At 47.5% G+C, this 27,111-nt stretch overlaps 1 protein-coding gene across 8 annotated transcripts in view; it reads right to left on the reverse strand.

The window, feature by feature from the left end:
- The window catches only part of SPRING1 (SREBF pathway regulator in golgi 1), a 314,339-nt gene that overhangs the window by 32,454 nt on the left and 254,774 nt on the right, over positions 1–27,111 (reverse strand). For 5 of the 8 annotated variants that reach the window (XM_049697614.1, XM_049697617.1, XM_049697616.1 and 2 more), the window contains one exon: positions 23,417–23,531. In XM_049697614.1, the coding sequence (XP_049553571.1) occupies positions 23,417–23,531 (115 nt within the window). Of the gene's footprint in view, positions 1–12,569; positions 12,738–23,416; positions 23,532–27,111 lie in introns of those variants that run through there. The other 3 variants (XM_049697613.1, XR_007471544.1, XR_007471546.1) reach the window with 3 other exon arrangements.

Here is a 27,111-nt window from a genome sequence, read left to right on the forward strand (position 1 = left end):
TGGGACATCTGTTTAAATGTCTTTATTTCTGCCCAGACCTGTTGAATCAAAACCTTGGGGGGGTTGAGAACCAGAGCTCTAGTAGATGCCATATTTATTGATTGTACAAAGTAAAGAAAAGCTTGTTTGAGTTTATTTACACCAGACCCAAATTAAATGATACCTAAGTGAAATCTGACTGTATTTTAATATCACAGTCTTCCTGCTTTTTTTCCTTGCCACTAGTAGCTACATACACCCTTCTGTTTCAAATTCCTTGTTTTCCAAGCCCTCCTTTCAGACAGCTGGAAAAAAAAAAAAAGTTACAACATTCTCAGAAAACTGGGCTTCTGCGAAAGCAGTAAGATTACAATTGCTTCCCTCTTGTTAATTTGAGGATCTTAAATTATGCATGTTGTTGTGCTCACATTTGCATACGTTCAATTCACATGCCTGAGCTACCAGTCAGCAAGATAAAATCAAGCATAATAATTTAAGTAACCTGTGTCTGACTTCTCCTCACCCAAATTTCAGGGCTGACCGCCCTTGAGCCAAAGAATAGATAATTAAATCACTTGGGAAATGCAGGGGGAGTGCTGGTAGGGTCAAGAAAATAAAGACGGGTTCACCGAGCCAACTCCTGCCTCCAACCCTTCTGGATTGCCAACACTTTCTCCTTCCACGCCCCGCTGGATTTCATAACCACGAGGCCCCTTTCCCAGAAGCGACTGACTGCCTTGATTCCAATCCTTAAATCTAACCAGGCAGGAAGGCCAGAAGCGGAGTTTCTCTTCTGCCTAACGTGGGTAACCTTGAACATAAAGAAACCACCACAATACAGATGGTCCTGAAATTTGAACCAATGCGAGGCAATATGCAGATTAGGAAGTCGGAGCCACCCGTCCATTGGCTGATTGCTAGTGTGACGTCACAAAGGCCCAGCCCAAACGTGGTCAGAATTGCCCTGGGCAAGTTTCTGGATAAGTTGAAAAGCTTTTATTATTATTAATTATTATTATTATCATTATTATATGTGTGAGCCCCTTTAAAAAAATCAGCTGGTGCTGGGTTCCTGAATTTCCTGTTAGGGGAAAAGAAAAGTGCTCTTGTACAGCCAGAGCTGAAAGACGCAGGGCCGAAGAGCATTTTGTTCTCTGTGTGGCGGCTCTATCCCTTTACTTAGGGTTGACTGGTGTTTTGAACAAAAACGACATGAGGGAAAGCGGTGAATTCCAAATGAGCCATGGGGACTTCACGAACCTCTGCAGCTTAGTGGTTTCTGAGAAGCCCCAGCCTGACCCAAACTCTGTGAGCCAGCTAGCTAGTAGAAGTCTTTGGCTGTGATCTTGACTCCAAAGCGAAAGAAATGCAAGCATAGGAGGTTGGGGCCTCCCTGACTTTTCCCTACCTCTCTTCGCCAGGTTCAAGGCAAAGAGAGAATCAAGTTCCCTGACTTGTGAGCTTCTGGCAATTGGCCCCTCAGTGTGAAGTTCCCAATTTCAATACCTCTGAAGAGTTGAAATCTATTAGAAACGAGAGAGAGAGAGAGAGAGAGAGAGAGAGAGAGAGAGAGAGAGAGAGAGAGAGAGAGAGAGAGAGAGAGAGAGAGAGAGCGAGCTTATGTAGAGGTAACAAAATAGATAACTTCAGGGCTTCCCTGGTGGCGCAGTGGTTGAGAGTCCGCCTGCCAATGCAGGGGACACAGGTTCGTGCCCCGGTCCGGGAGGATCCCACATGCCGCGGAAAGGCTGGGCCCGTGAGCCATGGCCGCTGGGCCTGCGATTCCGGAGCCTGTGCTCCGCAACGGGAGAGGCCACAACAGTGAGAGGCCAAGTACCGCAAAAAAAAAAAAAAAAAAAAAAAAGATAACTTCAAGCTTCACACACCCTAAAAGCTTGTCCTTCTCAAACAATTGCCCTTGAAATGTCTGGCAGTTCCTATGATACTGCCTATTTGGTCTCCTAAAGCCACTAGGAATTTTTCCAACATCTCTCACCACAGGGAACACCCTCCTCCCCAAACTGGCACAGGCAGAGATGTGACACAGTTGAAATGTTTCATGGGAAATTGGGGGCAGGGGGACACTCTACGTTGTTTGTTTGGTTTGGCCAGATATCATTTTATCTCCTGAGAATAGCATCCATTTTTTTCCTTTGGGGAATCATCCCATCATCACTGTCAGTCTTTGTTTGAATGGAGGGGGAGCCCCCCACCAACTCAAGAGACGGGCATGTGTCCCATGCCTGGCGATCGGCATGTCCCATTCTCCTGGCTACACAGTGACTGATCAGGACTGGGCATGTCATGCATGTGTGGTCCAGTGATGGTCAATCCTGGGACACTGATGAGAACTCTGAGAATAGGTGCTCTCTTTCTCATTGAGATTGCTAAACTGATAGAAAGCAGCCATGGAGCTGATGGTGACCATCTTTGCCCCTACAAAGAGGCTACAGCAATCCCACTACTGGGCATATACCCTGAGAAAACCATAATTCAAGAAGACTCATGTACCACAATGTTCATCGCAGCTTTACTTACAATAGCCAGGACATGGAAGCAACCTAAGTGTCCATTGACAGATGAGTGGATAAAGAAGATGTGGCACATATATACAATGGAATATTACTCAGCCATAAAAAGAAACGAAATTGAGTTATTTGTAGTGAGGTGGATGGACCTAGAGTCTGTCATACAGAGTGAAGTAAGTCAGAAAGAGAAAAACAAATACCGTATGCTAACACATATATATGGAATCTAAAAAAAAAAAAAAGTTCTGAGGAACCTAGGTGCAGGACAGGAATAAAGACGCAGATGTAGAGAATGGACTTGAGGACATGGGGAGGGGGAAGGGTAAGCTGAGACGAAGTAAGAGAGTGGCATGGACTTATATACACTACCAAATGTAAAATAGATAGCTAGTGGGAAGCAGCTGCATAGCACAAGGAGATCATCTCAGTGCTTTGTGACCACCTAGAGGGGTGGGATAGGGAGGGTGGGAGGGAGACGCAAGAGGGAGGAGATATGGGGATATATGTATATGTATAGCTGATTCACTTTGTTATAAAGCAGAAACTAACACAGCATTGTAAAGCAATTATACTCCAGTAAAGAAGTTAAAAAAAAAAAGAGCATCCTCAAAAAGTTAAACAGAATTACCATATAACCCAACCGTTCTGAAAACAAGAATAGATGAATAGATAAAATGTGAGATGATAGATAGGTAGACAGACAGGCAGGAACATATAGATATGTCTGTATGTATTATTCAGCTATAAAAAGTAATGAAGTTCTGATATGTGCTATAACATGAATGGACCTTGAATCATGCTAAGTGAAATACACCAGACACAAAAAGACAAAAAGAAAGAAAGAAAGAAAGAAGCTCTTCAACAATGAAGTCAATATTTAAAAAAAAAAAAAGAGAGAGAGACAGATTTCTGATAATGTTGTTGGAGCACCGGGATCCATCTGTGCCCTGCACATTTTAGTCAATGGAGCCAATATATTTTCATTTTGGTATAAGTCAGATCAGGTTGAGTATCTGTTAACTTGGTAAGAAGAGTCCTCACTTATATATCCAACCACCAGGCAAGGCTTACTCTTACTCTCAAGGATGGATTTAAGGGTACATTAGACCCTTCCTGTGTGGTTTCTTTTATTTATTTATTTTTTGTGGTACGCGGGCCTCTCACTGTTGTGGCCTCTCCCGTTGCGGAGCAGAGGCTCCGGACGCGCAGGCTCAGCGGCCATGGCTCACGGGCCCAGCCGCTCCGCGGCATGTGGGATCTTCCCAGACCGGGGCACGAACCCATGTCCCCTGCATCGGCAGGTAGACTCTCTACCACTGTGCCACCAGGGAAGCCCCTGTGTGGTTTCTTACTGGTTCCTTATGCTTAGTTGGTGGAGGGAGGGAAGTGTTGGTGTGATGGCATATAGGTGACAGAGGAGACTGGTTATTCTGGAGTGGTATAGCAAAAGGATCAAATGAAGGGTACTGGGGTTAGATAGGACTGGGCAACTAACATCACTTCTCTGAGCCTCACTTCTCTCATCTGTAACATGGGAAGAATGAAAGTCTCTCCCCGTTGTATGGATGTTTTATGCTCAGGGTCTGGTGCATAGTAAATGCTCAAGAAAGAGCAGCGATTAGCTAATTCTAGACAACCCACGGTAGAAGAGATGGATTCTCTTCCCCGGCCTCCGGTGCGATGTGGGGACAATGGAGGGGAGGGCTCTGAAAGCCTTCACTGTGGTTCTAACCAACAATTCTGAGCCTCTGTTGACACTGCCAGCCACAAGCACCTGCTAAGCGGGCAGCGTGCACCTGCCACCTGCCACTCCAAGAAGGGATTCCAGTCCAGCCAGAGCAGGCGGCCTCCATCCTAGGCTAGATCCTGGCTGTGTGCTGAGTACGTGAGCCCACCCACCTGTTCTGAAACCCCAGCTGGGCTCCGTTCTTTGCCTGTCCCATCTCCCACCCCCAGCTTCCTTCCTTGATCCCACACCTTCCACGCCATAGGCACTATGCTAGTGCCTATGCTAGATCCACAGGGGGTGCAAGGAAAGAAATCTGCATTAGTAAAGCACCTACCACCTGCCACACAATTGCCTTTGCTTATATGCTGGCCTCAGGAACCCTGAGAGTTGTGTTAAACACACCCATTTTACAGAGGCACAAACTGAGCACTGCCCACCGTGGGTGATGGAGTCAAGATCTGAATCCTGGTGTGTTTCTTCAAAGCCTGTATTCTTCCCTCTCCTCTCACATGCTGTTTACCACAATAGAGAGAATATAGTGGAATGATGTCACATGAAAAAACGTAGTGCACAGTCGCACTTGTGGGCCTTTATCCCAGAGAAATAAAAACCAATGTTCACACAAAAAACTGTACATGAATGTCTACTGTGGCTTTATTCATAATTATCCAAAACTAGAAACAACCTAAATGTCCCTCAATTAGAGGATGGATAAAAAATCTGTGGTACATCCATACAATGGAATATTATTCAGTAATGGGAACGAATGAGCTGTTGATACACACAATGGCTCAGATATATCTCCAGTGAGTGAAAAAAGCCAATCTCAAAAGTTTGCATACTGTATGATTTCATTTATGTAACATTTTCAAAATAAAAAAATGGAGAATAGATTAATGGTTGTCAGGGACTGGGGGAGGGGAATAGTAGCTATAAAAGGTAGTATGAGGGAGTTTTGTGGTGACGGAATGGTCTGTATCTTGATTGTGCTGATGTTTACACAGATCTGCATGTGCTAAAACTGCATAGAAATGTCCACATACACACAAATGAGTACACCTGAAGCCGGCAGAATCTGAATAATTGGTCAATTGTATCAATGCCAATTCCTGGTTTGGATATTATACTATAGTTATGCAACATGTTCTCACTGGGGGAAACTGGGTGAAGGGTACATGGGACCTCCCTGTCCTTTTTTTTGAAACTTTCCTGTGAATCTACAATTATTTAAAATGTTTTTAAGTTTTTTTTTTTAAAAAAAGCATAGTTTCTAGCACAGAAAGAGTGCTCAGTAAGTTGCTGCTATAAATCCTACTAGGATTCCAGCTCTTATGTAGCCATGTACATGGAGGAGGGAGACAGCTATATTAATAACTGACAGAAAATAGAAAGAAATACAGAAAATAGAAAGCAGAGATGTGAAGTAGAAATATATTCAGAGCCACATATATAATTAAAATTTTTCTAGTAGCCACATCCAAAAGGTAAAATGGAACAGATGCAATTATATTTTTTCAGATGAAATATTTTAATAGGATATTTTATCTAACCTGATATACCCCAAACAGTATCATTTCAACATGTAATCCATATAAAAATTAATGAGATATTTTACGTTCTTCTTTGTTTTTTGGTACTACGTCTTTGAAATCTGTGTGTAAATATAACACATCTCAATTCAGATGTTAGTTTCCTTGAAAATACTTGATCTGTATTTAGATTATATAATTTATGGTTGAAAAGCTAGATTTGCATACCCAAGTTGTTCCAAACATACTTAAAGTTTTCCAATAACTGAATGCAATATTAGTTTTTTTAACTTAAATTTAAATTAATTAAAATTAAGTCATTTAAATTAAAAATTCCATTATTCAGTTTCACTAGCCACATTTCATTGCTCAGTGGCTGCTACTGTGTTGAGCAATGCAGGTAGAAAGGGGTGTGTGCTAGATAGAGGATTCTAGGTAAGACTTTAGGGAAGTGATGCATTTGAGCCAAGCCTCAAAGGATCACTATGATTTTAACAGGGAGGGAATATGTCAAGTACACAAACCACCATGGACAAAAAGAGGCAAAGTCTGCTGGTTGCCCACACAATATCTATATCCCCCTTCCTTAGCAGCCTAACTTTGATTTTTGTTAAGTGGCAACAGACCAACTAAAATAACTACATTTCCCAGCTTCCTCTGCAGATACACAAGCCATTTCCAGTCAATAGTATGTGGAAAGTAATTGGGTAGAGCTTTCAGGAAAGCTCCTTAAAGATGGGTTGACTCAGCCACTGCACCCTTTTGCTTTTCTCTCTTCCTCTTTCTGCATGCCTGGAATGAAGACATGATGGCTGGAGTTGCAGCAGTGATTTTGTGACCTTGATAATGGAAACCATGCACCAAGGATAATGGAAAAAAAAATGAACATGGGACATTGATGATTTTGAGGACATAGTATGCCAGCCCTGGACTTCTTTCTAAGTGAGAAGAAATTAAACCCTTACCTTGTTTAAACCACTGTTATTTTAGGTCTCTGTTACCAGCAGCCAGGCACAAGTCCTAACCAATACAAGGTGTGAAAGTGACAGGAGAAAAGCAAATAGTTTGGTATGATTGGTGTTTCATAAAAGCATCCTGGGAAAATTATTTATTTATTGAGTACTACTCACAGGGCTTAAAAAGTACAATTTATGTCATCGTTGCTGCAATAAAATTTTGTAGATGAAGAATGTGAAACACAGAGAGATTAAGCAACTCAGTCAAGGTTGCAGAGCTTACAGGTAATGAATCTGGGCTTTAAGTCCAGGCAGTTTGACCAAAGGGCTGCCGTCTTGGATGGAAGTAAAGGAATTATGGCTGAATAATGTGAAGGAACTCAGACTAGGTTCAGAGACATGGACCTTGGCCTAGATGTTCAGGCCTCACTTGCTTTGGTGGCTTCAGGCCCCTGTGGGTCTCTGAACATCAACCTCAGCTCGTCTACTTGGATTTGCCAGGCCGTGTCCCTCCACTTGACTGCACCCAGACTCTGGGCCATGCTTCTGGGATTTGCCTCCTACTTCAAACTGTGCTAAGTGGTCTCAGGGAGATGACGTCTTGTCTGGATATCATATTCTCTACACCCTGGTGCTGGGGCCAGCTCTCTAGTCCTCTCCCAAACTGTCTGACCCAGCAGGGAGCTTCCTCATTTTTCCCCAAGTGCACTGGCTTCCCCGGGGGGCCCCACGGCATCATGGGTTGCAGTCGGCCTCATGGGAGCCGATGTTCATAGGTATGCCAGGCCAGGTTTGCAAAGCTGATGTCTCTTCTGATTGGCCAGTGGTCATGCTGTGCCAGTTATTAAAGACCTGTAACATTACCCCTGCTTGGGTTATGAACTCTGTGTCTTCACAGTTAGGGGATCTTGTACAAGTCACTTCACCTCTGAGTTTTAACGTGCTCATTTATAAAGTGGGACTATAATCCCTCCTGTGATTACTGAGACTGCAGAATCAGATCATGTCTGTAAAGAACTTAGAAGCACACCTAGCTCCTTGACAGCGCTTGGTAACTGGCAGTTACTAGTATCCTGCTGGCGATGTCTCAGCTCAGGAGTGGGCAGGTCAGCATTATCACTCCCTGGGTCTTGAACCTGACGGAGGGAGCATCCTTGATAGTGAACAACTACAACCCCCCGGCTCTGAACCTCAGTCTGGTACAATGGAAGGAACGCTGGTCTTGGATTTAGATGATCTGGGGTCTGATCCCAGCTCAGCTCTGATGGGGGACAAGCTGTCACTGCCATCTCTGAGAAGCCTTCAGTGAGGGGATTGTAGACGAAGGCCCGTGGGGGGCCAAGCGGGCTATACAGATGGAAGAAGCGGGGGTGGAGGTGGGGGGAGGCTTGGGATTCAATACAAGGAGGGGGCAAAGGTAGCAGGCATGAGGCATGGGGGTGGAGAGGGTCCTGTCTTAAAGGAGGCCAATCCTAGGAGCCTGGGGTGTCTCCTAGCAACCTCGTGAAGGGCAGGGAGGTAGAAATGAACATCTATTAAGCTCCAACTGTGTACCAAACTCTCTCTATATATTAGCTTATGTAATTTTAGTAACAGTTCAAGGAAGGCTTTTTTTTTTTTTTTTTTTTCGGTGCGCAGGCCTCTCACTGCTGTGGCCTCTCCCGTTGCGGAGCACAGGCTCCAGACATGCAGGTTCAGCGGCCATGGCTCACGGGCCCAGCCGCTCCGCGGCATGTGGGATCTTCCCAGACCGGGGCACGAACCCGTGTCCCCTGCATCAGCAGGCGGACTCTCAACCACTGCGCCACCAGGGAAGTCCCCAAGGAAGGCATTTTAATACCCATTTTATAAAGATAGAGATTAATGCCAAGAGAGGGAGGTGACTTGCCCGAGGGTCATACAGCTGGAGGTAGCCGAGCCGAAATTCAAACCCAGGCCTGACTGTCCAGAGAGGTGTCTTTTTCGGTTCCTTGAAAAATGTCAACTAAAAAATGCCATCTTGGGGTTTTCTCCTGCAGGCGCCGCTCCTCGGCTGAACCCGCCCCAGCCCCCATCTGCTTTCCACTTTGGCTGCGTCTTGTACTGCAGGCTTCAGTTTAAACAGCGCCTTTTGGGGAGGCCTTTCCTGACCACCCCCATCCCCCAAGCCCTGAACAGGCCACACCTGTCCACGTTATCCTCTCTCACTGAGGTGCTCACTGCGTCACAAGCACAATCACTTATTAACTTTTTGTTTGCTTCCTTTATCTAGACAAAGGCTTTACTTCCAAGGAGCTCACATTTACATGGAGAAGAAAGACACGGAACCCAGAAACCAATAGTTATCCAGGATGGTGATAAGTGTTGAGGAGAAAATAAAACTAGGCAACGGACTGCAAAGTGACAGAGAGAGAAAGAGAAATCTAGATGTGTGTGGTTAGGGAGGGCTTCTTGGGGAGGTGATGTTTCTGATGAGATCTGAGAAGTGAGAAGGAGAAAGTCATATGAAAATCCAGGGAAGCATGCTCCAAGCAGAAGGAAAAGCACGTGCCAAGGCCCTGGGGTGGGAATGAGTTTGGTGTGTTCAAGCAGTAAAAGAAAGCCAAATGGCTAGAGCTTGGCAGTCCAGAGGAGGGTGACGGGAGATGAGACAAGGCTGGGGCCAGATCACAAAAGGCCTTAGAGGCTGAGATAAGGAGTTGGTTCATTGTGGTTTGTCTCCCAGCTACACTGTGAGCTCCATGAGAGCAGGGCCCTTGTCCGTCTTGTTCACCACTGTAACCCTAGCCTCTAGCCCAGTGCTCGGCACATGGCAGGTACTCAGTAAATATTGGCTGAATCCATGGACGAATGTGTTCCCACACTGCCTCCTACACTCTTGACACGTTCCCTGTACGTATTTTAGCATCTCTTTCCCCCCCACAGGCTTCCTGTCTTCCCTTTGGTGTCCCATGCATCCCAAACCCTAGCTTTGAGAATGTCCCCCAACCGTGTGAGATTATTTACCCACAAAGGCTCAGGGACCCCCCCCTTTCAAAGGGACCTGCATTTGCCTAGTGCATTGCAGAAAGCTCCCCACACGCTTAATGACATCAAATGGTGGGATTTCAGGCCCGTATGTTCCTGTGCTCACATGCACGTGTGTATACCTCGAGGTCCTCAGTTCCCCCCTCAGATCAGTGCAAGAAGGTGACCCCAACCCACCAGCTACTAGGAAACTCGGTCACATCAATAATTCCTATGCCTTGCTCTACACCGGTGACCGGGGAGTGGGAAGTTAATTAGCTTTGCTAGAAAGGGCCTATGAAATGTTTGGAACTCTGCAGCCGGAGAACCCTGCACACTCAAGGCACAATTCTGCATTCCAGTCCCAGCCTGGGCTCACTCAGCCGGATCTTACACCTGTTCACAGCGCTGGGTGGTATTTACAGACAGTAGACGCTCGTGGGTCAGCGGGAGGACAGGAATGGGGACACCCCTGTGCTGCGTCTGAGTTGTCGCAGCGTTAACTTAATGATGAAACAATCACCATTCATTCTCCCTTCTCCTGCGAGTGCAAATGGCTTTATAAACACCAGGCCTAGGGCGAGCGAGGAAGGCGGGGTAAACGGTTTACCTTGGGTCAGGAGTGAGCCTTCAGTCCATTAAGGGGAGTCTGAGAGCAGACGTTAATGGTCCCTCCAGGCCTGGAAGTTAATTCGGCCTTGAAACTAGTTCTCAAAATCCACTTGCTGACCACTTCGGCCCACACTGACCTCCACACCCTGCCCATGCCTCCCTGGAACATCTCCACTCACTGTTCCTTGGTCTGATTTACTCCAAGGCACCGGCCCAGGAAGTCACTGACCTTGGACTGGGTTTCTCAAAGTGGGGAGCACGTTCCTTCTGTATGCAACACAGGTGACATAACACAAGTGAGGCACTCACCTCTGGTCCAAAATTTAAGGGGTTGACAAAAAACTCAGTCATTAAGATAAAATAAATACAGGCAATATATAAAAAAAATAAGATTAATGAAAAACATCCCTGATGAACAAAATAACAAAATTTATAATAAAGACAGGATCTTATCCTTACTCATTCTACTTGGACCCTCATTTGAGTGAGGGTCCTCACTCAAATGACCTTGACCCTCATTGACATGACCTTGACACTCACTCACATGGCCTTGACGCTCACTTGCATGATCTTGACCCTCACTCATCTCTCTATATTTCCAACCCTAATGCAAGATGATTTTAAGTGGTCTACATGTGAACATTTAAAATTTTAATACTTATGTATTTTTTTAAAATTATGGCAAGCGATCCCAGCTTTCTATTCGTGGTAGAGATATACCATTTTTCTTTTAAAAATACATTAATTTCAATAAATAATTTAAAGAAATTTATTTAGTGAATAACAGAGCCAGTGGTATGTGCATGGCGCCAAGATCCTGGTGGGGGGATACTTGGGCAAAGGCTCCACCTGTGACCCCTCCGAAGGCAGGGCCAAGCTAACCTTCTCTTCTATTCCTTGTTGTATGAAGGTGACTTCTGATTTAAAGCAGGAGCTTAAGAAGAAGAGAACGGGGCTTATCAGAAGTGTGGCCTTGACAGTCACCAAACCTCTCTGAGTCCCACACTCTTTACCTCTAGAATGCAGCTCACAATATTTGCCACCGTGGGCTGTGAGGTTTACAGGAGATGATTATAATGTGCTCGGTGGGGCTCAACAGGGCCACATCTTGATTTTTGTGGGCTCCTTTCCCCGTTAAAAATACTAAAAATTATTTTTTATCCTTGCATAAAGATGAATGCAATCCGCTTCAATTATATTCACCTTTATTCCAACGCACTCAAGGTATGCATCTTGCTTATTTCAAGAAGCAAAGTATTTGGTGGGGGGGGTGCTCCTGAAAGTACCATGGCCGCGGCACTGTGCTTGCTGTGCCCGTTGGAGAGGTCAGAGCTGGGCACTACAGGCAAGCACTTAATCTTTTAATCTTCACAACGTCACAAGGCAGACATTATTAGCTCCACCTTATAGATGATGAAAAGAAGGCCCAGAGAGGCTGAGCAACTTGCTCAAGGTCACACAGCCACTGAGTAGCAGGGCAGATTTGAATCCAGATCCCCTGATTCTGGAGTCTGCCCTGCTGTCATGCCCCAGGAAGTGAGATAATCTGGAGGGCTGCCAACCCTGAGTGATCGTGTCCCTCAGTTATGGAAACTATGATTATATTCAGAGCCAGCTCCTGCGAGGCCCATACTGTGGAAGCAACCTGCAGGAGGACCCCAGTGTCCTGGCCTCTTGGTTACCTGCTAATTTGGGTGGGAGCTGGGTGACATGCTCAAGTTGGTCGTTTGAGAGTCTCTGGACATTTAAGCTGCCACCCCCAAGCAGCAAGATGTCCTCAGGGCCTCTGAGACACCGAGTACCAAACTCCAGCAGACCGGGCTGCTATTTGCTTCATGCTTCTGTGTTCTTCAAAAGGACAAAGAAAAAGAGAGAAAAAGAACTTTGGATGCAGACCAAAGCCACTCAGGTTTTCCGCTGTGTGTCCTCTTGTAGCCTCCTCAATGAGGAGGTCCTGACAAGTGTCACCTGAACAAGGGGTCAGAGCCATTCCCTTCCACGCACGCGACACTGCAATTTTAAACAATTGTGGCTTGAGACAAAGATCCGCCCGGGGAAGGAAAATCTAACCGAGTTTGCAGTTTCCAGCTTTGGCGCTTCTTGAATTATACATGGGCAAAACCCCCTTGAAGGCTGCTTTTTAAGCCGTGAGGGGAAGGCATATAATTTTGGTCTCTGGCATTCTGCTAAAACACTTGCTGAAAATGGGGCCCCTCCCCAGCCAAGTGGCGTTTGCCTCGAAACCAAATGGGGGACGTTTGACGCCTCAAATAGCTTCAAGCTGCCAGCAGAAAGGATGCTGAGAGGATTGGTTCTTTTTCTCTTTGCCATAGTCTTGTCTCTGTAGGGCTTCTGTCCCTCGGAGGCCCTTCCCTTGCGGTAGCAGCTGTGACACAGACCACAGACATTCTCCTCCTTCCTGGCTGGGAAGAGGGAAAAGTGCTATATCCTTCCAGAAGTGGAGGCAGGGGACTGGGTCGGGGCTCAGTAGGGTCCAGCCAGGCCCATCTCAGCCTCCTCTGAGAGATGGCAGCTCCGGGTCCAGACTGCCCCAACCCCACGCTGGGTCCAGAAAGGTCAGCGCCATTCCTGGCCCCTGTAATCGGGCAAACTGTCTCGAGTGGTCTGGAGCTGCAAAATGCTACCCAGAAGCAGGGGCTCCCGGCACTCTTCTCCCACTGGGATTTGCCCCAGGACAGTGGCCAAGGGCATCTGAAGGATCTGAGTCGGCTGGGGTCATTTGGGTCATTGGTGGCTTAAGAGTGTGGGCCCTGGTGACAGTCACGGGGGTTGGGATGGCGCTTTGTAACTTATTAGCTGTGTGAACCTGAGAAGGTTACTGCACCTCTGGGACCCTCAGTTTCCCTGTCTGTAGAATGGGCTGATTCTCTACTTCAAAGTGTTGCTATAAAAATGAAACGCATGCTGAGTGCCTTTAGCACTGTAACTGGGCCGAAGCGCTCCAGAAATGGTGGCTATCATGATTATTTGCATGTTGAAGATAAGGAAATGACAAGTGGTATTAGTTCTCGTTGGTAACTCAGAGGGTGTGTGTGTGTTTGTATGTGCGTGCGCATGTGTGTTCCAGTGCACGTATGCATGTGTGCCTGTGCCCGTGAGTGTGAATGTGTGTGTCTGTGCACTCGCGCACAGGCTCCAGCCAAAGGTCAGGGGAAGAGCGTTCTTGTTCCTAGACATGGAAACTTGAGAAGGGCAAATGCTTCATTATTTAGATTCAAAAGCTACTCATTAGGCGAGACTCGGGCACTTAGAAAGAAAAGCTGACCTACAAGTGTAAAATGTTATTATAAGTAATGACAATGATTATAGGATGAGGGTTGAGCTGGAGAGGTTAATGTCCATTAACTACCACGAATTAGGAGATGGTGCTTCTGCAGACACTTCTGGGCGAAACCTAACGGTCTGTTTATTTACCTCACGGGGAGCTCTTAGCACATCAAAAAGGTATTTAAAACACAACCCCCCAACAATTAGCTTTAGGAAGAAGAGTAAATATGGACGCAATTTATCACTCCAAGAGAGCCCTGCTATCAGAGACAGATGCCGTCAGTTAAATAAAACAGACACTAAGACCCACCGGAAAGATCAACCCAGAAGCAATTCGCTAATTTGCTGATCAGCAGTGGACAGTAGGATTTTGGTGGCACGCCAAAAATTCATGTCTTTCTGCTAGTTTTTATAACCTGAGTTACAGGTTCCTTTTTGCCTCCAGCGGGGGAAAGATGACTCAGGAATGGGCTGAGGTGATTTCACTGGCTTTGTCCATCTTTGATTTAAAAAGGTAATAGAAGGAAGTTGAACACTGAAAGAGCCAATGGCATTGGGACTTGACTGTAGGGGGACCAGTCATCCCAGTTTGCCTGGGACTGAGGGGTTTCAGTGCGAGAGCTGGGACAGTCCCGGGCAAACAGGGATGGTTGGTCACCCTGCTTATGTCCCCTCCCTGAGGCCCCAAGTATGAGTATCAGTCAATCCTGGTCAGGGTAATAGTGGGCAGAAGCTGGCTTGTGGCTTCCCCGTTAGAAATTCTACCTCCCCCCATATGGCGAAACAGACTGTGAACCCATTAGCAGCAGGAATGTGGGGTCACGTGGGACTAGTGCAGGAGAGCTGCACACACCGAGGTAAACGTCCAGGGAGACCTCTGATAGGCAAAGGCGCGGGGGTCCGAAAGCTGATCTTGTACAGACTGCTTTTAACTTCCCAGAGAACTGTTGATGGAAAATTGCAGAGCCCGGTGACACTCTGCAGAGTCCAGAATCTCTGCACCCCGCCTCCCCAATATGTACCTGATCGTGTTATATAAACCGGGGCAAGAACGCACACTATGTACTCGAAATGCACATCATTCTACCATTTCAGCTGTTTCCACTGCTTCTGAGATTTCTTATATAAATATCTCTGTGTGTGCGTTTGTGTGTACATTTCTTGACATATTTACGAAGTCCCAGTTTGCCAACCTTCGGGGCATAATGCAAGAACTATTTTTCATCCTAATCTGCTGTAATGACATGTTTTATTATACTATTTCAGCTGTTTCCATTGCTTTTGCTGTTTCATGTTTTATGTATTTTAACTAATGCTTTAATTTTAGGATGTTGTGCCCTTTGGTGATTTCACAAAAGTTCACTTTGGAAAATCGACAGGGATTCACAGTGGCAGCCATTGGAGGCTCTACCCACACACAGCACAGCACAGAGGAAAGAGGGTCCGAATACAGGGCAGGAAGCAGACACACTTGAAGGCAGACTGGGGAGGCCAATGGCTTACGGGCCTGGTGTCCATAGCACCAAGATGTAGGGGGAAGCTGTGTTCACCTAAAACTTCTGCTCCGTTTAGCCCTGAAAGTCTGGCACCCGGGAACCCCCTCAGTTCTGGACAAAGCAGGATGGTTGGTCACCCTACCAAGATGGCAGGTTTGATGCTTGAATAGGCTGGTTCTTAGCAGGTGGAGGAGCTCTTGGTGTGACATAGAAAGAGCCCAGAGTTTGGAATGCCCTCTTCTTTTCTTTTTTTGCGGTACGCGGGCCTCTCACTGTTGTGGTCTCTCCTGTTGCGGAGCACAGGCTCCGGACGCGCAGGCTCAGCGGCCATGGCTCACGGGCCCAGCCGCTCCGTGGCATGTGGGATCTTCCCGGACCGGGGCACGAACCCGTGTCCCCTGCATCGGCAGGTGGACTCTCAACCACTGCGCCACCAGAGAAGCCCTGGAATGCCCTCTTCTTAGTTTCAAACCCCAGCTCTGCCAATGCTATAACAGTCATTTGACTCTGAGGAAGTCACTTAAGCCCTCACTAAACCTCAGTTTCCTCATCTGGAAAATGGAGCTGAGAAAGTATATTGTGCAGAAGTGCTGTAATTGATGGAGGAAGCGATGTGTGTTCTACACCTACTACATAGTCTCCTGGTTCCCTGAACTAATAATGAGGGAGTCCCACCGGATGCTTTTGAAGTGCTCAAAATCCATGTCCTGTGGCAGAGTGAAGGGCTGAGGCCACCACCCAGACCTCCCAGTCTTGGGCACCAACGTGTCCCCATGCTCATTTAGACCCTTTGGCAGTGGGGGCTGAGGAGCACAAGAGGTATAATAATAATAATGGTAATATATTATAATTATAAAGCAGTATATTTGCATTATAAAATATTGTATAATTATAAAATATTATAGTAATCATGGTAATACTAATAATGGCTTCTGTTTATTAAGTGCTTACTATGTGCCAGGAAACACTGTCCTTCCTCATCCCATGTAACCCCCCAGCAGGACACCTGCTGGGTAAGTGAGATCATAGCCCCTATTTTGCAAATGAGGAAATGGAGATCTGGAGAGGTGAAGACATTTACCGAAGACCACACAGCAAGCAAGTGTTCAATGGGACATTTGAAACCACATCAGTGTTACTCCAATGTCCATGCTTTTTAGCACAATGCCCTGTAGCCTCCTTTGGATGGAAGGAGTGGAGCGTCACTTGGGGCTGTAAGGCATTGCAGAAGGAATGGAGAGGGAAGGTCAGTGGGCAGAGCTGAGAAGCCCTTTTGTTGTCGGGCCTTGAACGCTGGCTCCAGCCTGCAACAATCCCAAGGTAGGGCATGGGGAGGGGCCTGATATTTGAGACCTGCCTTTCTCCCTCCCCTTTCTCTCCCACACCCACTGCCCATCCTGGACCCTCCTGCCTCTGTGTCTATGTATGCACGTATTTTCCCTACTCAAGGGAACATAGTGACTTTCCCTTAACACCCTACATCCTCTCTCTCTGAAAACTCCTATTCACCCTGCAAAGCCCAGCTCCTTAATGTCCAGGCCCTTGTCCCTTTAGACTCCCATTAGTGGCTTCTTTCCTGACTTAATCATAGCATCTGCCCGTGCCTGCCATGAAATGATGGAAAGTTGGCAGAAAGTCTGTTGGTCAGGGAAGTCTCAGCTGTCTTGCTCACCCCATCTGGATGACAATCAGCCATCGCGTTTCAGACCCTGACAATGTGCTAACACACTGCGTTTAATTAATGGGTCCCCAGAAGCATCACCATTTCTATTTTCTAGATTACGGGAAAGCAAACTACAGCCTGTGGGCCAGCTGCCTGTTTTTGTAAATAAAGTTGTATTGGACACAGCTATGCTTGTTCATCTGTGTATGTCCACAGCTGCTTTCATGCTACAGAGACAGAGTTGAATAGTTGCCACAGAAACTGCATGGCCTGCAAAGATATTTACCATCCAATCCTTTGTAGAAAAAGTATGGTGGCCTCTGTAAATCAAAGTAAAGACCTGAAGTTCAGAGAGGCTTAGCAACTTGCCCCGGTTAACTCAGCCAGCCAAGGACAGCCTTGGGGTTCAAACCTGGAACCCCAGGCTTCAAAGTGGTGCCCTTTCTATGCCCCAAATGCCATTCTGGCTTTCTTCCAAGTCCCCTTCCACAGATGTACCCCAGTGCTCGGCATCAAGCCACACAGAGGAGGCTCCCTCCCACCTGGCTTGGGGGCCAAGTGCAGTAGCTGACAACAGGGCCACCTGGGCTCAGGTGTGAGCATTTAAGGCACACTGGGGCCCAGAAAAAAAGGGAGTGGGCTGGAGAAGATTTTTGTTTTTTTACAGAATGAAAATGCATTTGATAAAGAATCTCACCTAGCCTGCCGATCTCATCTTCCAAGCACTTTACAGATAAACCCGTGGTGTAAAGCGAATCAATCCTTGCTTAGCTGCTCTGCTGTTTCCAGTTTCAGAGGGGCCAGACTCAGCACGGCTTGCCAGGGGCAGGGCCTTCCTTGGGTCTGGAGACCGCCCCTCAATGCAGGAGACAAAACTCCTTCCCACATCCCACAGCCAGGCTCCTCTGGTGTCCCCCGCCCCTGCCCCCAACCAGCACCCACCTTCCCCATTTCAACCCTTCAGCCTCCCCCGCCCCAGCGTCTCCAGGGGTCTGCTTCCCCACCCAGCCCTGGGAGCTCTATTTCAATCTGAGATACAATTACAGATCATGTTCCTTCTCTTCCCCCCTTTTTCTTTTCAATAAAGCCGTTTTGTGTCTCCACCGCTCCCCCTTTCCTGCATTCCTCCCATCTTAGTCTTCCCTCTCCCCCTCCTGTAGGAAATGTCTTGGATTCTCTCACTGGGGTGTAATGGTTAAATTGCTACCAGCTGATTAAACAGCAGAAGTTGAAGCTGTAATCCTCGGCGTTCAGGAACCCGGGGAGGCAGAGACGAGGGCCCTGACCCCTGACGAGGGCTTAGTCCCCGTTGACCCCCCTGCGGTGTGCCCGCCCTAGCTTCGCTCTCTGCATTTGTCCCAGGCTGCCCGACAGAATCCTCGGGGAATGGGCCAGGGGAGGAAAAGGAGAGGAGAGGCGGAGAGAGGGGAGGGAGGGGGGAGGTGGGTACCTCCCCAGCCCTGGCCCAACCTCCCAGGAATGTCTGTTCCCACCCTTGTCCCTTCCCTGCCCCCCACCCAAGCCACACACACACACACACACACACACTCACACACGGAGACATTCTCACATACACACTCAGGCTCACACACACACAGACCCCCAGTCACACACATTCACACACTCACACACCCAAGCGCTTTCTCTCTCTCTGCAGAAAGCGGACCAGATGAAGGAGCAGGCCCGCCCCCTCCTCAGGGAGCCCCTCCTCCCTCACCTGCCCCACCTGGGGAAGGATCAGGAAGGTAGAGAAGTGTGAGCTGGGAAGGGGTGGGGAGAGGGAGGAGGAGGGCTTCGGGGATGCGCGGACTCAGGCTGGACCCTGGCGCTGACAGCTGCGGAGCCCGGAGTCAGGAGAGCCCTTCTTCGAGCCTCTCTGAGCCCTGTTCGCAGGCGGAGGGTGACAGCCACCTCGCAAGGTGGCTATGAGGATGAAGCAGGTGGACGCAAATCATCGCGCCCAGCCCGGCGCAAAGCGTGTCTCATCTCGAACGGCCTGGGCTCAGGGCTGGGGTGGAGTGCAATCGTCGTAACTTTCAAACCACACCCCGCACCCCGGATAAAAGCTGTGTGCCCCTGGGCTCCTTACTGGACTCCTCTGACCCGCAGCTCTCCCCCTGCAAACTGCCATCGTCATGCTTTCCCGACGGGCCTGTGACAACTGGATGTGACACTCCACAAGCCGGGACCTCGCGAGGGTGTTCCTGTTCTGACTCACATGGGTGTCAACTCAGCCTCAGCGAAGAATAGCAGGGGGCAGCGAGCCTCCTTGGGAAAGTTCATTTCCATGGAAAGTACAGTTCAGATGAGGGGAGGATCTGGCCTGGATTCACCCTCCTCCACACTTACTCAGAAACCAGAGAGGAAAGCTGGGATGAGGAGGGAACTGGCTGCCCGCACAGGGAACGTCTGCCACCCGTCCAAGTACAGGGCTCTTGGAAGCATCCTTTCTCTTTCCATGGGGGAAAGAAAAGCCTCTGTCTTAGGGTTCTCCAGAGAAACAAACAGAGCTATCCATATGGAGACATGCGTTTCTCTATAATTGTATCTATATAGATAGTTCTGTATGTAGAGATATAGACATAGATATGAGATAGATATTCTACATGTAGGATAGATACGATATAGATAAATCCATATATATATTTAGATGTACAGTCGGCCCTCCTTATCTGTGGGCTTCTCGTCTGCGGATACAGGGGGCTGGCTGTGTTCTCTTGCTATGCCATTTTATGTAAGGGACTTGAGCATCTTTTTTTCGTTGTTTCATTTGTTTGTTTGTTTTTGGCCACACCGCAGCTTGTGGGATCTCAGTTCCCCAAACAGGGATTGAACCAGGGCCACGGCAGTGAAAGCGCAGAGTCCTAACCACCAGGCCACCAGGAAACTCACATCTTTGAATTTTGGTATCTGCTGGGGCTCTGCAACCAATCCCCCACGAATACCAAGGGACAACTGTAAATATATATGATACAGATGTCACATATACCCATACATCTATCTATATCTATATCTACCTATCTGTCTATCTACCTATCTATTGAGAGGGAGAGGGAGAGAAAGAGATTTATTATAAGAAATTGGCTTGCACAATTATAGGGGCTGAGCAGTCCCACAGTCTGCTGTCTGTAAGCTGGAGACCCGGGAGAGCCAGTGGTGTAAGTTTCAGTCTGAGGGCAGGAAAAGACTGCCTCCCAGCTCAAAAATCATCAGGCAGAGAGTGAATTCTCTTTTTCTCCACCTTTTTGTTCTATTCAGGCCCTCAAGGGATTGAATGTGGGAGGGCCATCTGCTTTACTCAGTCTACCCATCCAGATGCTAATCTCATCCTTAAACACCCTCATAGACGTACCCAGAAAATGTTTAACCAAATAACTGGGCACCCTGTGGCTTCATCAAGTTGACACAGGAAATTGAACATCACAGCCTCCAACTGCGGTAGGAGAGAGCAGAGGGGAAGGCTGCTTGAGGGCTGAGGGTCAGGCCCATTTCTGTACAGTAGGGTTGACTAGTGTCCCCCCCAAATCCATTTCTACCCAGAACCTCAGAATGTGACCTTCATTGGAAATAGGGTCTTTGCAGACACAGTTAAGCTAGAATTGAGATGAGACCATAGTGGATTAGGTTGGGCCCTATATCCAATGAGAATATCCTTATAAGAGACAGAAGAGGACAGACACAAGGAAGAAGGCCCTGTGAAGACAGAGGCGGAGACTGGAGTGACGCGCCACAAGCCAAAGAACGCCTGGGGCCACAGGAAGGTGGAAGAAGCAAGGAGGGATCCTGCCCCAGAGCCTTGAGAGGGAGTGCGGCCCTGCTCAGACCTCGATTTTCAGCTTCTGGCCTCCGGAACTGTGAGACAGTAGAAATTGCTGTTTTCACCCACCTAGCTGTGGCTGTTACAGCAGCCACAGGAAACTAATACACCCTGCCAAGCATGCATCATTGGTCCTATTCTACGGATGGGGAAATCGAGGCACAGAGAGGGGAAAGTCCTTTGTCCAAAATCACACAGCTGGTTGGAAGTGAAGGCAGGATTCAAACCCAGGTCTAACTCTGGTGCCTGAGCCTGTACTGCTGAGTTCACCCAGGAGGGACATTTCTGCAGGGGACAGATGTTGTGAAAGATGGAAGGGAAGGCAAGCGCTGGCTTCCTTTGCCCCCAGCTAACAGGCTGTCAAGGTAGCTGTGCTGAGGGGTCTGAGAGATGGGACCTCAGGGATCCTTTCCTAGGCTGAGAGTTCCTAGGTGGGGGCGGGGGCGGGAGCAGGGGTGGGGTCTGAAAATTCCACCAGTGTAATTGTGAGAGAAAGAAATTCTGGTCACAGCTGGTCTTCCCGTCCAGGAGCTGCCCTGACCTTGCTACTAAACCTGGGTATTTACCTAGAGGCAGGGCTGGGGCACGTGCCCAGGACCTAGAATGCAAGGAGGCACTCGCTCTCGGGGTCGTGCCAGGGCCCAGTACCGGCTGGCATGAACCTGAGAGCGAGCGCCTCCTTATATTTTGCTTGCCTCACCCCAGTCCTGGCCTGCCCTGGGCGTAACTTATCAGAGGAACAGAGGGCATTCTGGGCTACTGGCAGCAAGTGGGCTGTGGAGCCACACAGATCTGGGTGTAAATCCTGGCTTTAGCCACTTACTAGCTGGATGACCGTGGATGGGTCTGTTCTCTTATGTGAACTCAGTTTTCTCATCTATAAAATGGGGATAATAGATTAAAACCTACTTCATCGGTTGTGGTGGGGATTAAATGAGCTGACACAAGAAATGCCTGGCACTTGGTTAAAGCTATTGTTACCATATTTGCAGCTTGGAAAGAGGAAGTTGGGGGGTAGCAACGTGAGTAATGGCTGCATCTGTTGGCAGATCAGAGGTGGCCAGCCAAGTGGACGAGCCGGTTGGGTGTAGCTTCAGAGTGAACGATAACTGGTAATTTCTTGTTTAAGAAAAACCCAGGCTCAGACTGGAAGGGCGAGGCAGCTGGTGCACACAGCTCTTTAGGAATCTTCACAGCCCTTTGCAGGGAGTCACACTTGCCAACCAATTCCTCCTGTCTGGACGGGAGCCACGAAGTTCCTGTGGGCACCGCCCGGACCATCTCCAGGTAGGGGAGCTCCGGAGAGAGAGTCCCAGGTACCCCAGTTTTAGCTCTGTGGATGTGAGCTGGTCACCTCCCAGTGTCCTGGCATTTCTGAGCCAGAGGGGACATTGGGCTGGGTCCCTGGCGACAAGGACAGGTTGGGTTGAGCAGCGCAATCTGTTCCTTATCCGAGTGACAGATCTTTTCTCAAGTTCAGCTCTGGCTGATGCCCTGCCGGTGGTGGAGGCTCCTGTCCTCACCACCATGAGTTCACAATTCTCCAGGCTGACGGCGGTGGGCTGCCAGGCCCCACAACTGCCGCCCACCCGGTGAGGAAGGCAGACAGGGCCTCACATCGTTTACCTGCTCTTACTTTTTAAGCTCATTGATTTGCCCTCCTGACCCTTGTTCCCAGACAGAGAACATCCAAAGCAAGGGGCAGGCTCCAAGTTCCTATCTGGGTATTTTTTTCTTTTAAGGGTGTGGCTGCCCATTAGCCCAAGGCAACCCCCTCCCAATCTTCCAGCTCAAACTACAGCCCTTGCCTGCTTGCTCACGCCTGGCTTGAACACGGCTCCTTGATCTGTCCCTCTGTCAGGCTCCCGATGTGAAGTTCACACTTTTCCATTAGCACAATGATCGCATTCTTAATGAGCGCATCTATCGTTTATTGAGCTGTTACTATGTGCCAGGCACTGTGCTAAAAGCTTTCCTACGTTACCTCATTTAGACCTGGCAGTAACCCTAAGAGAAGAGGATTATTTTACAGATGAGCGTAAAATAATTATTTTATGCGACAGGATTATTTTAGAGAGAATGAGCTACTTGCCCAAGCTCACCCACCCAGGGAGGCAGGGTTTGAAAACAATTCTGTTCGACTTCACATTCTGGGTCCTAAATTTCCCAATAAGCCATCCTGTACTTCGGTTACCTGCAGACTTCTCCCCCTCTCTCAGCCTTGGGTCCCCATGTCCCTAGGGTATAGACTCTGAGAGAGCAGAGAAGCACAGCTATCATTTTTTAAAAGAAATTGTATAAATTTACAATTAAATAAATTCTATTAAAAACAAAGGAAATAAGTATTCAAAACTCCTCACTTAATCAATTGACTGCATTATTCTATTATCTATGCTCTTGAGATTTTTTTATGTCTATTATGTCTGTATGGTGAAAATACTATATGGTATTTGCTATTGTACATCTACACATCTTTTCCCAACTCTGTATTCAGTGACTTCATTTTGGGAGCTTGAAACTGGCCATGGCGGAATTATTTACACCATTGTAATTGGCAAATGCTGCAAATCAGGGGTTTCCTCTGGGAAGTCAGTTATCGAAATTTTACCTGCATACCACCAATCACAACCTTTGTGGTAGGTACTAATCATCCCCTTTGAACAGATGAAGCAGTTGAGGCTCAGAGATGCTAAGTGATTTGCCCAAGGTCAACTTCTAGAAAGTGATGGGGCTGGGATAAGATCCCAGTTCATGCCATTTCCACTGCACTGATACACCTTCATGTCTACTGAAGATAGGAAAAAAATCCAGAAGCTCACTCCTTTCCAACCTACCCCAACCTCCAGGTACTGCCTTGTGTTTGGTGAGTAAAATCTGAAGGTGGTTGGAGACGCCAGCCATGCAGAAGATCTCTGATTCAGAGAGAAGAGTGGTAGGTAAATCCTTGGCCTGGAAAGGAGGGAGAGAAAGTGACAAAAAATGACAAGGTCAAGTTTTCAACAGACTGAAATTGCATTCCACTCACCTGAGCCTTCAAGAACTAGTGCTAAGTTGGCCAATTAAAGGTAATTTCATCTCTAGCGTCTCTTTGAGGGTTACTTAAAGAAGCCTTAAAAATTAATCTTTCCTTTATCCCAAGAACAAAACAAAATTCCCACCCACTATTTTCAAATGATGAGGTGTGGTGTTAAATTAATGTTATTTATTTTTTGCGGTACGGGGGCCCCTCACTGTTGTGGCCTCTCCCGTTGCGGAGCACAGGCTCCAGACGCGCAGGCTCAGCGCCCATGGCTCACGGGCCCAGCCGCTCCATGGCACGTGGGATCTTCCCAGACTGGGGCACGAACCCGTGTCCCCTGCATCGGCAGGCGGACTCTCAACCACTGCGCCACCAGGGAAGCCCTAAATTAATGTTATTAATCGCAGACTGCAACTGCAGTTCTTCTGAACTCTGTGGACCCCGCACGGTTTGTTGCTTCTTTCAGTTACACATGTATTTTTATGTAGATTCAAGGTCCCTCTTGTGAAAGAATCATGAGCTCAGCAAATATCAGAAAAGCCTGAAACTCATCGGTTGGTAAATATCATTTGTTCTGTGTCTAGGAGGGCAGAGACCTTGGCTTGGGTGCCCTTGGAGAGACCAGATGCTTGCTCCTGGGAATTTTATAATCTTCTTGGGGCTTCGAAGGCAACCCTATACTAAATGGTTGAGGAAAAGTGAGAGAGGAAATGCAGGTATTTAACAAATCTGGAGGGCAATTCAACAACAATTATTCAAGAGAGGCAACCTCAAACAACACTTGGAAATCATTTGTATAGACTTTTTTTTTTTTTAAGATTTTTTCTTTTGATGCAGACCTTTTTTTTGTGGGGGGGGGGGGGGCGGGTACGCAGGCCTCTCACTGTGTTGTGGCCTCTCCTGTTGCGGAGCACAGGCTCCGGATGCGCAGACCCAGCGGCCACGGCTCACGGGCCCAGCCGCTCCGCAGCATGTGGGATCTTCCCAGACCGGGACACGAACCCGTGTCCCCTGCAGCGGCAGGCGGACTCTCAACCACTGCGCCACCAGGGAAACCTGATGCGGACCATTTTTAAAGTCTTTATTGAATTTGTTACAATATTGCTTCCGTTTTATATTCTGGTTTTTTGGCCGCAAGGCATGTGGGATCTTAGCTCCCCAACCAGGGATCGAACCCACACCCCTTGCATTGGAAGGTGAAGTCTTAACCACTGGACCACCAGGGAAGTCCCTAGACTTTCAAGCTAGCAAAGTTAAGGGGGAAAAAGAAAACCCAGTAGTGGTCAATGCTGATGAGGATGTGGTGAGCCAGACATTTTTCATTCAGGGTAAACGGTACAACCTTTCAGAAACAAGCCAGGTAGATAACGCTTATCCTGATCTTGGTGTTCACCACACATGTCCTCAGTTGCTTTGCAGAGGCCTTTGCTGTTTTGTCCATCTTGGACCCCTTCTCCCTTCTTCTGGTAAAAGCACCCCAATATTCCTTGGGGGGATTACTCCCTCCACTCTCCATCCCCACAGTTCAGGAGGAACTGACTTCACCTCTGGCTTGTACAGGTGTGTGGTAGACAAACTTCCAAGATCCCCCCTTGCCCCCCACCCCATGGTCCCTGTCTCTTGGTGTTCACACCTTTGTATGATCCCCTCGTCCTGAGAGTTGGCTGAACCTAATGACTGGCTTCTAATCAATAGAATACAGTGAAAGTAATGGATGTCATGTCTGTGATTAAGTTACAAACGGTTGTGATTTCTGTGATGCTAGCAGTCGATCTCTAGTTCCCTCTCAGATTGCATGCTTTGATGAATAAGCCACCGTGTGGTGAGGAACTAAGGGCAACCTCCAGCCAAGGCAACAGTCAGTGAAAGTCTGAGGCCCTCAGTCCAACATCCTATAAAAGACTGAGCCCTGACAACAACCACTGAGTAACTTTGGAAGTGGATCCTTTCCCAGCTGAGCCTTCAGATGAGACTGTGGACCCAGGGCTGACACCTTCATAGCAGCCTTGTGAGATGATGTGAAGCAGAGGACCCAGCTGAGCTGTGCCCAGGTTCCTGACCCATGGAAACTATGAGATAATAAATGTGGGCTGTTTTAAATTGCTAAGTTTGGGGGTCATTTGTTATGTAGTAATAGATAACTAAGTAATAGATAACTAAGTAATAGATAACTAAGGGTAGACATGCTCTAATCAACCAGAGCATTGCATTCCCCCAGCTACAATGATTAGTTCAGGGCTGTCCATGTGATTTAGTGTTAGGGTTAGGATTAATCCTGGCACTATTATAAGATCAGAGGGGGAAGAGATGCTCTGTCCATTGGTCTCAGAGTTGGGAGCTGCCAAAGACTACCTTGTGAAGAGGATCTACTTGAGAATGAAATAATATAGCACCATGAGATAGATATTCCAGGCCTGATGACACTGTGTGAGCCCCTAGATCCAGCCTTGCCTGAAACTTTCCCTGTGGAATTTTTAGTTGTATAATCTCATAAATACTGTTTACTACTTAACTCATTTTGTATTGGGTTTCTGTTATTTATTAAAGCCTCTTTTAGTCATTCATTTGATAGGTATTCACTGAGTTTTTACATGTGCTATTCTTAGGCAATTCTTTTTCCTTTGGGAAAGAAAATCTTTCCAAGACCACTCCCATAGACTTCTTGTTATATCTATTTGGGCAGAACTAAGTCATCTGCCTACCTCTAAACAAATTACTGGCAAAGAGAAACAACACTGCCTTTTTTTTTTTTTCTAATTTAGACATGACCCATTACTGGGCCTGGACCGACTGCTATCTGAACAACATCAGGGGAATTTATCAAGAAAGAAAACAGAAGGGGTCATTGGGCAAGTGACCAAGAGTGTCCATGACCATAATGATGATTATCTTAGGTCACATTTTTGGGGGACACTTCAACCCACCAGGCTCTGGGCTAAGCACTTCACACGCATTATCTCATTCACTCTTTGCAGCCACCCTATGAGATAGGTTCTATCTACCACCCATTTTTTATGGGTTGAAGTATGTCCTTCCCAAATTCATATGTTGAAGTCCTACTCCCCCGCCTGCCCCCCTGCCAAGTACCTCAGAATGTGATCTTATTTGGGTCATTGCAGATGTAATTAGGACTTCCCTGGTGGCACAGTGGTTAAGAATCCACCTGCCAATTCAGAGGGACACGGATTCGAGCCCTGGTCCAGGAAGATCCCACATGCAGTGGAGCAACTAAGCCCATGCACCACAACTACTGAAGCCTGCGCACCTGGAGCCTGTGCTCCATGACAAGAGAAGCCACCACAGTGAGAAGTCCGCGCACCGCAATGAAGAGTAGCCCCCACTGGCTGCAACTAGAGAAAAGCCTGCGTGCAACAACGAAGACCCAACGCAGCCAAAAACAAATAAGTTAATTAATTTTTTAAAAAGATGTAATTAGATAAGATGATGTAATTAGGGTGGGACCTTATCCAATGTGACTGGTGTCCTTATAAAAAGGGGAAATTTGGACAC

The sequence above is a fragment of the Orcinus orca genome, chromosome 15, assembly GCF_937001465.1.
Source record: "Orcinus orca chromosome 15, mOrcOrc1.1, whole genome shotgun sequence".
NCBI classification, from domain to species: domain Eukaryota; kingdom Metazoa; phylum Chordata; class Mammalia; order Artiodactyla; family Delphinidae; genus Orcinus; species Orcinus orca.